A 14,765-nucleotide genomic window follows, 5' to 3' on the forward strand; every position below is an offset into this window, starting at 1 on the left:
CATACATTCCTGGGGGGAGGGGCCTGGAGAGGGGAGGGGCCTGGAGAGGGCAGGGGCAAGGTTAGGGTGAGGACAGGCACGTGGGCAAGCATCAGGCCCTGGGCTTGGGCAGGATGGGGCAGGTGAAGGGGCAGTGTGGGGCGGCGTTGGGTGGGGGAGCCCGTACCTTGCACCACCAGCCGGCCCTGGGCTGTTCTCCTCACCCGGGTGCCGGGCCTGTTGGCTGCACAGACGTAGACGCCTGAGTGCTGTACAGTTACGTCTGAGATGATGAGGTTCCCCGTGCCCAGCACCTGGATGCCCTCCACCCCAATGGGGCGGCCATCTAAAGAGGAAGGGAGGGTCAGGGAGGGAGGTGTCCAGGAACGTCCCAGCTTGAGCACCATCAGTCCTCCAGGGAGCCCCTGTCTTTGCCTCTGGCTCTTCTCTCCAAGCATCACGGCATGCTGGAGGGGCAGGGGCAGCACAGGAAACTCTTGCCCCGGCAGGAGGGAACTGGGTCCTAATCCTGCCTCTCTGGTGACCTTCAAGTCCCCTCCGCCTCGTTTCTCAAACAGGAAAGTAAGGTCTTACGTGGATGTTCCCCAGCCTGATTTGTCTCTCCTGAGCAAAGTTCCTTGATCAAATATCCATTCTGCTCCTTGACTATCCCAGTGCCCATTAATATCAAGGCTCTGACAAGTCCCGCAGCCAAGGCATCTGGTTAACTCGGTTTCCCAAACTTGCTAGACCACCAAGCCATCCCTTCCCCTTGCAGATCACGCTTTGGGAAATGCTCTCCCAGATGGTCTTTACCAGGCCTATGGGCTCCTCCTAATGGTGAGGCCACTCTTTTCAGCCTCTCCCAGGCCCTGGGCCCTCCCCCCACCCAGGATCAGATTAGCACAGTCAGAATGCGAGGAGACAGCTCCCCATTCAACCTCTGAAGTGGTGAAATCTACTCCATTATCCTGCCTGCTGCCCCCTCCTTCCCCATCACTCAGCTGCTACAATGTACTGCAGTCTCCTTGTGAATGCGACCCCACCCCGTCCCCTCCAGACTTTCCTTCCCCCAGTGACCTCTCCACTCAGACAATGTGGGCCCATCTGCACCCTTTCATTTCTCTCCTTCAGCTGCCTGGGGATTTAGGCTGGGGATTTAAGGGACCAGGCTAGAGACTCGGGCACTCGGAGAGAGGGTGTGACTACTGGCTGAGATTTGGAGGGGTTTGGGATTGCATCGCTGGGTAAGATGGCCAGGGTGTAGAGGACAGAGATGAGCCGGAGGGGGAAGTGACTAGGGGTGCTGAGAGCTGCAGAGAGGTTCTGGAGGCCCCAGTGGTGAGGCCAAGGGTGAGCGGAGCATGGAGGAGGTGAGCTGGCACAGGACTGGAGGAGGACTGGATGAGGTAACCCGGGGAGCTAAGCCATCTACACGGGGGGGAGGGAGAATGCAGTGGGCAGGCGGACCTCCCTGGTCCTGCCAAGGAGAGGGAAACCACCCCCTCCCTAGGACTCGAGAAAACGGACCCCCACGGAGAATAAACAGGATTCCAAGTTCCCCCAGCACTGGGAGAAGAGACTGGCCCTCCCAGGGTTGGGGGAGGCGGGGGCTGCAGGATGGGGCTCACCCAGGCGGCTCCAGGACACAATGGGGCGCGGGTTGCCCGTGGCGACACACTCGAGCACGGCGGTCTGGTGCACAGTCAGGGTGAGGTTCTCAGGCCCCACGAGGATCGTAGGTTCCTTGTAGGCCCCAGAGCCGGAGCCTGGGAGGAAGATGCCACATTGCTCACTGTAGCTGGGACCCTTCCCACCTCCTCACCACACTCCCCCCCCCCCCGCCCACCCCATACCCATATACACAGCTTAGGCCATGGGGGGTGGGAGACAAGTTGCAGCCCCAAACCAGGTCCGGTGGGTGGAGAGAGGTGACGCTGGCAGTCCCTGGACGTTATCACACTCATCTCTCCAGTCAGGGCCTCTCGCGGTGGGACAGCCACCCCCACCCAACCACCTAGAAGCAGAGGGTGGGCTTCCTCCAAGAGATCTGAGCTAGCGAGGGACCTCGAGGTCCCTGCACCCTCCTCGGGGTCCCTGCGCCCTCCTCGGCTCCTCCTGAGCACAGAGCTAGGCGCTCAGAAGGTGCTCGGTACACACTCGACAGTCCAGGCCCTGGAACTCCACTGAAGGGAGGGTGACGTGGTGGTGGGGAAGGATGCGATGGGCAGAGGCCCGCACCTGTCACGGTGAGCCTGGCCCCGCGGCTGACCCGGACGCTGGCGATGTTCGAGGCCACACAGTGGAAGACGCCGCTGTCCTCAGCCCGAAGGCCTGTGATCTGCAGGACTCCCTTGGGCAGCAGCGTGTACCTGTGGTGGGGGGCACGGTCAACCACCAGCACAGCACCCCTGGCCCAAGGACACTCAGCATCACGGACACAGCCCACCACCCAGCCACGGTCCCAGTCTCACTTTCGTCATCGCAGACACACTCTGGGACTCTCACTGGTGGACACACCTGCAATTCCAGCCTCAGCAACAAACGGCCACACACCCATCTTCTCACTGACTCAAGTATTACATCTGGGTCCACAAGCCACCCAGATACTCAGTCTCAACAAAGTTGCAGGAATACCACCCCAGAGGCTGCAGGCAGGCCTTCTTCAAGGCCCAGACACTGGACTGGGCCTGCCTCCTGGTCATACCATGAGCCTCCCGGTCACGCCCACCCAGGGCTCACCTCTCATTGTCCGTGTCAATGGGGACCCTGTTCTTCTCCCAGGTGATGAGGGGTTTGGGGAGCCCGTGGATTTGGCACTGGAAGCGGGCCACACCGCCCTCCTCGCCCACGGTGGCCTGGGGATGCACGTGGAAGTCTGACATGGCTGGAGAAAGAAAAGGAGGTGTGCACGGGGGAGGCACGCTGCCGAGGAGCAGAGGGGATGGGAGAGGGTGTGGGGGCCTCAGATCGCACGGCAGCGCTTACCCTGCCTCCTACCTGTGGGAACATCTCCCCCAAAGGCACAGTATAGGCCTGGCTGGACACTGAGAAAGGTATGGACGAATTCTTGAATGATAAACCTCTAACACTGAAACAGTGGGCTGTGGGCACACAGAGGCCAGTTACGGAAAGCCTTGCTCCCAGGGCCTGCTCCCCACTTTTACAGCTGCTTTTGGATTTATTTTTTATAAACTCCCCCTTAGGTGGTGGTGGTTGTTCAGTCGCAAGTCATGTCCAGCTTTTTGTGACCCACATGGACAGAGGAGCCTGGAGGGCTACAGATTTCCCAGGCAAGAATATTGGAGTGGGTTGCCATTTCCTTCTCCAGGAGATATTCCCGACCCAGGGATTGAACCCAAGTCTCCTGCATTGGCAGATGGGTTCTTTACCACTGAGCCCCCAGGGAAGCCCCCCTCCCCTGGCTAAAGTATGCAGGTGCTAAATAGTATGCTGCACATTTTACAGAATAGGAAACAGGCCCAGAGAGGGGAAGTGACTAGGCCAGCGTCACCCAGCAGTCCTTAGACCCTGGTGACCAGAGCCCAGTGGCTTTCTTTGCCCTTCATCCTCATCCCTTTATCCCCGGTTCTTCTGCAGCTTCTCAACGTACCCCAAGAGGGTGGTATATCCATCGAAGGTGACAAGCCTCTCAGAAGACTGTCAGACCCACCAATCTACATTTCAATGTGTCATAAATATTCAGGGACTGCCTCCCCACCTTTCGGGGATCTGAACTAACTGCTCCAGCGCTGATCATGAGAGGGGTTGATCATGAGAGGGGCCGTAGGCCACCCCCCTCCCCTCACTCCATTTTCAGCTGGTTAAGTGTCCCTGCCCACCCTCATTCCCAGCCATCCCCACTCCCCAACCTGTAAAGCCCCGGGGAAGGGGCCCCTCCCACGCGGCTTCCCAGTTTCAGCACCAGGGCTGTGATTTCATTAAAATCCACTTTGCTTCAAGTGCGGGAAGGCGGCTCACCATCTGTCCAGGCAGGCAGCCCCTCCCCTCCAACACTCCATCAATGGGGACAGTTGTCCCCTCCCAGAAGGAGCCCTCCCCCACAGCAGCAGGGACCCTGGAGCTTGTCCCAGCTCCGGCTCCCAGCTCCCTGGTTGCAGGTGGGCACACCCCATGTCAGACCCCCTCAATCCTCCAGCCTGTGCAGGACTCCAGGGCAGCTCAGAAAGGCCAAGCCTTTGTGCCCTTCTTGCCAGAGTCTCTGGGGGCTGACTCTTTTGTGGCACGTTCTCCGTCTCATTTGCATGTGGTTCATTAAATATAAACATGCATAAAAATCCCCAGCCTTGCCTCCTCCTCTTTCAGGGCCTCCTGGGAGTGTGGCTGATGGGTGTGAGCACCTCCTTGCACATGTGTGCAGGGCTGTGTGTGCGGGAGGACGGGGCTGTGTGTGTGTATGTGTGGTGTGGTGTGTGGGTCTGAGGCTGGATGTGAATGGGGGTTTGTATCCCTCAGCTCCTGTGGCTGGTGTATGGTTCCGCTTCTGTGGCTTCTGTGTAGGTAATCCATCACACATGTCCCCAGGTAGATATAGTTCTTACAAAGGGCACCTTGGGCCCTAGGGGAGGGGGGTGGGGGCAAGTGCCCAGCTGGTGTCCCCATCAGGCTTGGTGAAATGATCCCCAGGGAGCATCGTGAGGTCAGTCTACCCCGTCTCAGGCCAAAGGCTGTGTTTGGCCAATAGCCTGCAGGTCAGCCCAGAGGTTCAGGGGAGGGGGCAGACAAACCAGTGGGACCCCTCTGCTGCTTCCAGGCCTCAGCCTCCAGGAGGGCAGGGCTGGAGGCAGGCCTAGGGAGTGGAGAGGGCACCCAGACTCCTGGGTCAGCTGTCTGTGCCCCCACAACCCAGCCCGACCCACTCAGGAGCTGAGGAGCTGCCTGCCACCCCCCCCTTCTCCCCCACCCACCCCCTCACTCCAGCTGGAGAGGAGCCTGCAGTCCCCCAGGGGATTGGGGCGGGGACTAATGGCTCTGCTGAGTACAGATGCCTCCTCATTAAGGAACCGAATCCTTTTGTGTTTCCAGCCCCCATTCTGGGCTCCCTGGAGGTACAGAGAGCTAGGAGCTGGCCTGGGGAGAGATACCAGGGAAGGGACTGCTTCTCCTCAGGGCACTGAGGATGAACAAAGTTTGGCTTCTAAGCTTCTTCCTCCCCCTAAAACTAAACAATGACAAAGCCTGGCTTGAATGCCCTGCCGGATAGGAATGCTGGAGCAGGAAAAGGCGGTAGTTAAGGAGTCGTTAAGGAGTCGGTCTGCTCATCTTTTCACTGTACAAGAGTCTGAAAGGTCCCCAGGGCCCCTGGGAGGCAGCCAGGGCCCCTCCCCACCCAGGAGGGCTGCTCTGCTCCCTCAGAGCAGCACCTTGATGAACCTCTCTATCAGCTTCACCCAACTGCCATTCTGCCAAACATCTCCTTTGAAGCGTAGCTTTGTTTTGAAAAGTGCATGAAAACAACTCATCGCGAGCCAACCCATTTACTTTAGGAAGGGGAAACTGAGGCCCAGGCCCAGTTGGTGGCTCTACCAGCCCCAAATCAGAAGTTCCACGCCCTAAGCCCTGTGCTGGGGTGTCCCTTAGTGCTCCAGCAAATTGTTCACTCTCCAAGGCCAGGTGACCCCAGAGTGGACTGCAGGTGGGACTAGCCTTTTCTCACTGGTTGGGAGTTACCACCGTGCTGCAAGTTGTGGTGAGCCCCGGAGACGGTTCCTAAACCCCACCCCTCAAGCCCAGTTGGCTGCACGGTGTGCTCCAGGTGGTGCAATAGGAGGGCTGGCCCCCTTTATCGGAGGCTCCTTCTTCCCCTCCTTTCCTCCCACTCCTATTCAACCCTTGGGTCAGCCCCGTGAATCCCTGCAGTGTCCTGGGGGACTACAGTGAGGCCCTGGGCAGGCAGTGTCCGAGGGTAATAAGGAAGAGCAAATCCGACTCCATGCTGGATCCCTTTCTTTTACTTTAACCTTTTATTCTACTGCTTTGGCTACAAGTTCATCTCTAGAGTGATGATGCTGAAAGTATACATAATGGCCCATCTCTGGGAACCCTGTTTCCACTGCTTCAGTGTAACAAAAGCGCCTGCCCTCCCCTCCACAGATGAAGGGGTGAACAGGAGCTCCTCAGGGCCTACCATCTCTGATTCCTGCCACCTTCATAAACAAGCCTTTGCTTCCTAGTGGCTCAGACAGTAAAGAATCTGCCTGCAATGCAGGAGACCTGGGTTTGATCCCTGGGTTGGGAATATCCCCTGGAGAAGGGAATGGCAACCCACTTCAGTATTCTTGCCTGGGAAATCCCACGGACAGAGGAGCCTGGCAGGCTACAGTCCATGGGGTTGCAAGAGTCAGACCCGACTGAGCAACTAACACGTTCACTTTCTTTTGTCTATTCTCAGCTGAGCTGGGGTCTCTGGGAATTGTCCACTCACTCCAAGTTCACTCCTGAAGTCAGGGGAGAAAGTTTCTAGGGTCCACTTAAATCTCCGATCTCTCAGAGTAGGACGTGTTGGGTTGACAAGTCTGTTCTGCACTGGATTGTACAAGCTGGCCTCGGAGCTAGGGGAAGCAGTCCTTGATCGTGTCTCACTCTGGGAAAGGGTCCCTGGGCAGCCATGGGGCTGACGGGCTGAGGACTGGACCTCCAAAAACCCTGATCCCTGAGCAAGCCATCCTGGAGGCCACTGTGGTAGATAACGGCAGACACGGGTCACTGTGGGGGCTGGAAACACTGCCCAGAGGCCAGTGTGGGTGGCAGCGTGTCCGTGGCTGGCGGATGCGAAGGTGAGCTGTGGCTTGTGGCTGCCGATGCTTTATTCTCCTGCTGACACCTGTTGGTCAGGTAGGGGCCATTGTGGGTTCCTTGCTTCAAGTTGGGTTATGGGAGGGGGTCGTGTTGGGACGCCCCTCTGGGGTGAGGACCAGAGAGAGTGACAGGGTGGACAGAGGTCTGCTTGCGTGGGGGGGGGGCGGTCACTGTGGAGAAGCGAAGAAGGAAGTAACTTTGTCCCCCAACAGTCTGCAGAGGAGTCTCCCAGCCACTCCCTGTTTCCGCTATGGGTATACACACGCCATGAAGAAAGAGGGTTCAGAGAGAGAGCCCAGCAACCCACCAGCCTGGAAGGGAGCAGAAACAGGCAGGATATGGCTCCTGGATGCCCCTATAAATCACCCAAGGGGAGGGGAGTTCTCCTGAGAGCCAGATCTAGAGTGGCTCAGGGAGGGGAGGGGGCTTTCCTCCTGGTCCAGGACCTCTGGCAAGGTCAGGCCTGGATCTGATTAGACAGGCTCCAGGGGGACGCTGCGGGGCAGGAAGGGTCGGGCCAGAGTTCTGGGAAGGAAGCCGGCCACATCCCCCTGGCCCAGCCTCTAGCCCTTGGCTACAGCCAGACTCCTGTCTGGTGTATGATGACAAAAAGATCAGTGGGCTTGCCAGGATGGAGCGTTCAAAACACAGCCTTTGTGGAAGCTGGAGGCCCTGGGGGTCTGAGGCACCAACTGCCCCCATCCATACTGCCCTTCAAGAAGAACAACCACGATCTGCAAACTCTTCCGAAGGCCATCAAGGCCAGTCCCTCTCTTTGGATCCTTCCCTGCCAAGGACCAGGGATGTCCTGAATGCCCTGCTGCCCCTCAAGCAGCTCAGATGTGAACACTTTTCCTTGTGCTAGAGACATGCCTGAACCCCATATGCTTCCACCCAATGAATGCCCCAACTTTCCCCCTGAGAATTTCATTTTCCAATAGAGGAGCCAGCTATTAAGCACTTGAAATGTGACCAGTCCAAATTTAGTTGGGCGGTACCTTTAAAATACACACTGGAATTCAAAGATTTAGTACAAACCAAAAGACACTAAGCATTAGAGAAATGCAAATCAAAACCTTAATGAGATGCCACCTCACACCCATTGGGATGGCTACGATCAAAGCAACAGCAAGAAATAACAGAAAATAACAAGTGTTGGCAAGCCTGGGAAAAAAATGGAATTGTCGTGGACTGTTGGTAGGAGCGTTAACTGCTGCAGCTGCTAGCAAAAACAGTGAGGGCGTTCCTCAAACACTTAAAAAGAGAGGACTTCCCTGGTGGTCCAATGGTTAAGAATCTGTCTGCCAATGCAGGGACCACGGGTTTGATCCCTGGTCTGGGAAGATCCCACATGCCACGGGACAACTAAGCCCGTGGGCCACAACTCCTGGGCCTGTCTGCAGGAAATACTGAACCCCCCCTGACTAGAGCCCATGCTCCACAAGAGAAGCCACCACGATGAGAAGCCCGCCCACCACGACTAGAGAAAGCCCAAGTGTGCAACAAAGACTCAGCACTGCCAAAAATAAACAAATAAATAGAAACTTAAAAGCAGAACCACCATATGACCCAGCAATTCCACCTCTGGGTATCTACCCCCAAGAATTACAGGTCTCAAAGAAGTAGCTGTACATCCACGTTCAAAGCAGCCTTATTTACAATAGCTAAAATGTGAGGGAAGTCCAGGTGATCATCAACAGATGAATGGATAAACGAAATATGTTTACACAATGGGATATCGCTGCTGTTGTTTTTTAGTCACGAAGTCGTGCCTGACTCTTGTGCAACCCCGTGGACTGTAGCCCGCCAGAATCCTCTGTCCATGGGATTTCCCAGGCAAGAACACTGCAGTGGGTTGCCATTTCCTCCTCCACGGAATCGTCCCAACGCAGGGATAGAACCTGCGTCTCCTGCACTGGCAGGCAGGCAGATTCTTTACCACTGAGCCACCAGGGAAGCCCACAGTGGAATATTACTCAGCCTTCTGACCCATGCCACAACGTAGATGAACTCTGAGGACATTCAGTTCAGTTCAGTTCATTTCAGTCGCTCAGTCGTGTCCGACTCTTTGCGACCCCATGAATCGCAGCACGCCAGGCCTCCCTGTCCATCACCAACTCCCGGAGTTCACTCAGACTCACGTCCATCGAGTCAGTGATGCCATCCAGCCGTCTCATCCTCTGTCGTATGCTAAGTGAAATAAGCCAGTCACCAAAAGACAAGTACTACATGATTCCACTTATATGAGGTACCTAGAGTAGTCAATTCATAGAGACAGAAAGTAGAATGGAAGTTGCCACAGGCTGATGGGGAGAGAGGTTGAAGGAATTACTGTTTAAGGGGAACAGAGATTCACATTGGGGAGGGCAAAAGAATTCTAGAGATGGATGGTGGTGGTGGTTTGCATAAAAAATGAAGGTACTTGGAGAATCCCAGGGACAGAGGAGCCTGGTGGGCTGCAGTCTATGGGGTCGCACAGAGTCGACATGACTGAAGCGACTTAGCAGCAGCAGCAGCAATGCCACTGAACTGCACACTTAAAAATGGTTAAGATAGGGACTTCCCTGGTGGTTCAGTGGCTCAGACTCCTGGCTCCCAATGCAGGGGGCCTGGGTTCAATCTCTGGTCACGGAACTAGATCCCACAGGACTAAGACCCAGCACAGCTAAATAAATTAAAAAAATTTTTTTTAATGGTCAAGACAGTAAATTTTACGTTACGTGTATTTTACCACAATTAAAAAGTTGGAAAAATAATTTTAATTGATAATAATAGCTAAGAATTTTAAATACTGATGAAGTTGAAACGATAATAGTTTGGATTTTTAAAGACAGTCGAAAATATAATAAAGTTATTAAAATTTAAAAGTAATGATTTTGTGTTGGAATAATACTTTGTATATATTAAGTAAAATAAAGTTTATTATTAAAATTAACTTCTCTGTTTTTTTTTTTACTTTTTAAAAAAATATATGTGACTATTAGAAAATTTAAAATTATCTATGTGGTTTCTGTTATATTTCCACTGGACATTGCTACTCTAGAAGACAATTCTATTCTTCATGTAACAGACCTTCAAATACTTGAGGTCCAGGGTGTTTCCTGAGAAACATCTTCTGAGAGGAGTGAAAGTTGTTCAGTTATGTTCGACTCTTTGTGACCCCATGGACTGTAGCCCGCCAGGCTCCTTTGTCCATGGATTCTCCAGGCAAGAATACTGGAGTGGGTTTTGGTTCACTTCTCCAGGGGATCTTCCCAACGTAGGGATTGAACCCGGGTCTCCCACATTGCAGGCAGATTCTTTACCTTCTGAGCCACTGACGAAGCCCACTGAGAGGAAATACCCTTAACTCCTTCAGTCACTTGTGATGATGAGTGACGCTCAGGTGTCTTGAGCCTGAAGACCATGGGCAACGCTCTGAACCCACAGAGCCTTACACCACTGGGGACTTGGAGCAGATTTCAGCTATCAGCTGTAGTGACCATCCCTGTGCTATCCAATATGGCAGCCACTAGTCACATGTGGTCACTTAAAATTAAATTACAAATTCAGTTCCTCTGACTCACTAACTGCCTTTCAAGTGTTCAGCAGCCACAAGTGGCTACAGGCTACCTTATGGGACAACACCAATAAAATACTTCCATCGTCACAGAAAATCCTATTGGACAGCACTGGCCCACACCCAAGGCAAAGCCTCAGACCCACAGCTGCCTTCTGCATCGTTTCCTCTCTCCTGCTACCCCACCGGAGAGCCCCTGCCTTCTTCTGTATCGTCATCATTAGCCCAGCTTTTCCCCTGCCAGATCCCCCCTCTCCCGGCCACATGGATTCAGAGACTGCTGACAAGGCCCATGTTTGATTGCATCTCTGCATGGCAGGAAGGCCTCACACAGCAAGATTTCTGTTCCTGGTGGGGGAATACTTGCTAAGAGCATTTTGAGGGAACGGTCCAATGAAGAGGTTAATGGTACAGGCTCTGGAATGGGACAGAACTGGGAACAAAACTCAACACCACCACTCTCAGCTCTGTGACACTGAGTGAGTTACTTAGTCTCTCAGAACCTCTATTTTCTCACTTATATTAATAAAAATAAGGTTGATAATAGTTCATGTCGTTAGAGCCGCTGCACTGGGGGAATCAATGAGACCTGTTTGTAAAATACTTGGCCCAGTCCTCAGAAAATAGCAAAAGCTTGCTACCTATTGTTGAGGGAAAATAGAGGAATTGAGTTAAAAGATGCTGAGAGGTTATGGGACTTCCTTGGTGAAGCAGTGGTTAAGACTCTGTGCTTACAATGCAAGGGGCTTGGGTTCAATCCCTGGCTAGGGAACTAGGATTCCATATGCGGCACAGCACAGCCAAGAAAATGAAGGAAAAAAAACCAAACAGGCGCTGAGGTTATCGTAGAGCACGGTGGGATTGGGGGTTGGAGCCATCTCCTCCAAGAGAGTAGCCATATTCTCACGGACAGGCAAAGGCTCAGAGAGTTAGCAGTAGAGGCTCTGAAAAAGTGAGTAAAGATAGAATTTGCAAGGCTTGAATGGTGAGAGGGTCACTGCAGGGGGAAGGGGGCAGTGGGGTATAAACCAAACTTGGCTTCTATTTCACTTCTGCCTGGGGGCTTCACAAAGGCTCTAATAGGCGAGCTGTCAGTTGGAAGAAGCCATTGGGTAATTGAGGCCTTGACTTCTCTAGTAAAATGTTTATGAAGCCCATAAACTCATGCCTTTATTGGCCAAGCTCATTCCGGTGGATGGATGTGGCTCTCTGAGGTGCAGTTAAAGCACCTGCTGAACTCTGGCACCCTGCAGCTACTTCGGGCTCCACCCAGACCCACCAGGCAGAGCAACCCTGGAGGGGTGAGGAGGCCAGCCAAGTCCCACCTCACGTGCCCTTTAAACTCCACAAAGCACTTGTAAATGGCCTATCTCTACATGTGAATGGGAAGGAGGGAAGTGATGGCAGAGAGTCCCGAGTCCTGGGGAGGCTGGCAGCTTGCCACAGTCCCCATGGGGTATTGGTTTTATCATCAGGCTTCTCTGGCCCAGGCTCACCCTTCCTAACCCCTCTGTCCCAGTCTCCCCAATATCTGGGTCCCCGCCTCGCACATGACTTTGGCTCTGTTAGGGAAGAGCACCCACATTGATTGGCTGTTGACATTTGGGATGGAGCAAAGTATGAACTCAGAAGACCTGAATTTACTTCCCTGGGCCTCCAAAGGGAAGTCAGAGTTGAATTAAGGTTTTGAATCCAGGGAGTATGGTGTTTTGCGGGGAGGAGGCTCTGTGTGGGGTTTGGGTGGATGGGTATGGGTGGATGGTGTCTGGGGCTTACAAACAGCCCCAGAAGACTGCAATGGCTCAGAGGCCCTGCTCAGCTTTGCTGGGGGTGATTGATTCATCTGGGCCTTTGCCTGGTGACCCTGCTCTGAGAAGCCTCTGGATCCTTTTGTCCCCCTCCTCAAGCCCCTTACCCCCTGCCTTAGGCCCCTGAACCCCAGACCCTCCCTCCCACCCTCCCACACCACCACCAGCTCACCACTCCCCCGGCCCCCATTCTAACACAAAAGGCAACTTTGTCTTTCAAGTCAGCAGCCATAAATCCACGTCTCTCCCCTGCCTCCTGGCAGCCACCTCTGACAAATGGGAGGAGTGGGGGACAGTGGGGGGCCAGACTCAGCTTGGGAAAGTCCCTGCATCCAGTTGTTGGCCCACCGTAGGCTGGTGAGCATCGAACCTTTATGGCCTGATCTTTGATTCCAACGGACAGGAAGACCCAAGGCACAGCTGCAGGGGAGGCAGTCGGGCTCTCTGCAGTCTCTGGGCTGGGCTTTTACTGCCCAAAGAGCATAAAACCTCTCAAAGCCCTCTTTTCAATTATTCAGCCCGTAATTCGGAGGCTCCGGTTCTTCCTCCACAGCAAGCAGTGGGCTCCCCATCCCTCCCCTACCTCCAGCCCACCATGGAGGGTGTAAAGGTGTCTGGTGGAGTGTGCTGTGGGACACGGGGGAGGCCCTGCCCAACGCGGCATCCTGGCTGAGCCACTAGGTGGGTGTGTTCCCTTGCTGTCAGTGTGGCCCCTACACACGGGAGGGGAAAGGCGAAGCGAATCACTCACCCCATGAGACCACCCTACCCACTCCACTGCTAGGTTTTCAAAAGCAGTCCCAACTTCAAATATTTAGCTCCCACATATCAGGCAGTGAGTCAGAGGATGCGTCCTCGTCTGGGAAATACAGTCATCTGTCCTATGTTTACATAGCACACCCACTAAATCAACTCTAAGCATTCATTCAACAGATACTTACTGATTGCTAACGTGTCAAGATGATGTCCTGGCACCCTGGGGCAAACTCCCTCCTCCCACAGACCCTGCCTTTAGACTTTCTGCCCAAGCTCCTAGAAATATCAGAAAGGTGGAAACACCGGAGCCAGAGTCTTAGGGATGGTCACAGTCCTGTGACCCTGAGAAACAGAAGCCTGCAGACACCACTGATGAGCAAAGCTAAGGTATTATGTCAGTATAACCCTGAGAGGCAGGGGTTATTAGCCCTTCTGAAGCACAGAGAGGTTAAGTAACTTGCCCAAGGTCACACAGTCATTTAATAATGATGCTCACGCATTAACATTTAATGATGCCACAGCAGGCATTTGAACTTAAAATGTTCTAACCCATGCTCTTTCCTTGCATCACAGCTGTGAGACACACATTCAAATGCTTCTCAAACACGACTGACCATACCTTTGAACAATGGTACAGAAAATCACAGAAGCACAGACATCCTAGACCCTTAAAAGTACCATGCCCCCAAAAAAGTATCATGCCCATGTACATTCAAAGACACCCATGACATAGCAGGCTTCACTTTAACTGAATTCCCCCAGGGTTTGAGGTAGGTTTCACAGAGCGTAACTAATGCAGATAAGCACCATGATATGACAGTGTTATTAGCCTCCTAATGGTCACTGAGCCCACACATGTTTCCTAAATTCTATTAACACAGGTAAATAAACAACCCAGACGCCAGTCCCCAGGTAGCCCTTCCACGAACACTTGCATGCTCGTGGAAATCGGCAAACCAAGAAACCAAGCTGCAAGGATGGAGCCTGCAGAGTTATTCCTGTCACTTTCAGGCCTTACAAAACAGAGGAGTAACTCATGCGAAGAGTTGACTCACTGGAAAAGACTCTGATGCTGGGAGGGATTGGGGGCATGAGGATAACGGGACGACCGAGGATGAGATGGCTGGATGGCATCACGGACTCAATGGACGTGAGTCTGAGTGAACTCCGGGAGATGGTGATGGACAGGGAGGCCTGGCGTGCTGCGATTCATGGGGTCGCAAAGAGTCGGACACGACTGAGCGACTGAACTGAACTGAACTGATTTTCCAGGTTTTGCAGGAAGAGGACAAAGCACTGAGATGCCAGTGGCTTCCATGGCATGAGTCGGGGTGGTGGGGCAGGAGAGGGAAGGTGAATGCGTTAAAGAGAAGGGTCGCCGTGACTGTCTCAGTCCTTTTAATAACTGGGTCTTGATAAAGCCAAAGCCCCTCTCTGGGACTCTTATCTCCTCCTCTGTAAAATGGACGAGTTGAACTGGGCCGATTACAAAGTCTATCTGGCTACAGCCTGAGACGCACATGCTTGCAGGCGGCAGCCGAGGGTGCTGGACTGGGGGCTAGGAGACAGCTTGGGAATCCCTCTCTTCCTTAGACTTGAAACTGTCCAGGCCCGGCGGGGCCCCTCTCCACAGACTGCACGTCTCCACCTGTGTCAGGGTCACCAATCTCCCTTATGTAAACGTGCCTGGGCCCACGACATCCTTAACTTCCGTCATTCTGGTCGGGATACCGGATCTCCCTCACCTCCCGGAAGGACGTCTGGCTTGAGGGCACAGGCTGGAGCTATTAAGTAAATTGCTTTCACGTGACCATGAGGACAACTCAACAAAAACAGACACTGCC

At 53.7% G+C, this 14,765-nt stretch overlaps 1 protein-coding gene across 2 annotated transcripts in view; it reads right to left on the minus strand.

Annotated features, from left to right (window-relative positions):
• The window catches only part of IGDCC3 (immunoglobulin superfamily DCC subclass member 3), a 43,868-nt gene that overhangs the window by 5,867 nt on the left and 23,236 nt on the right, over positions 1–14,765 (minus strand). For both annotated transcript variants that reach the window (XM_042252050.2, XM_042252049.2), the window contains exons 3-6: positions 2,722–2,866; positions 2,221–2,351; positions 1,611–1,748; positions 167–325 (exon numbers count right to left, since the gene is read on the minus strand). In XM_042252050.2, coding sequence (XP_042107984.1) covers positions 167–325; positions 1,611–1,748; positions 2,221–2,351; positions 2,722–2,866 — 573 coding nt within the window. The remainder of the gene's footprint in view (positions 1–166; positions 326–1,610; positions 1,749–2,220; positions 2,352–2,721; positions 2,867–14,765) is intronic.

This window comes from Ovis aries, chromosome 7 (assembly GCF_016772045.2).
Source record: "Ovis aries strain OAR_USU_Benz2616 breed Rambouillet chromosome 7, ARS-UI_Ramb_v3.0, whole genome shotgun sequence".
Lineage (NCBI taxonomy): Eukaryota > Metazoa > Chordata > Mammalia > Artiodactyla > Bovidae > Ovis > Ovis aries.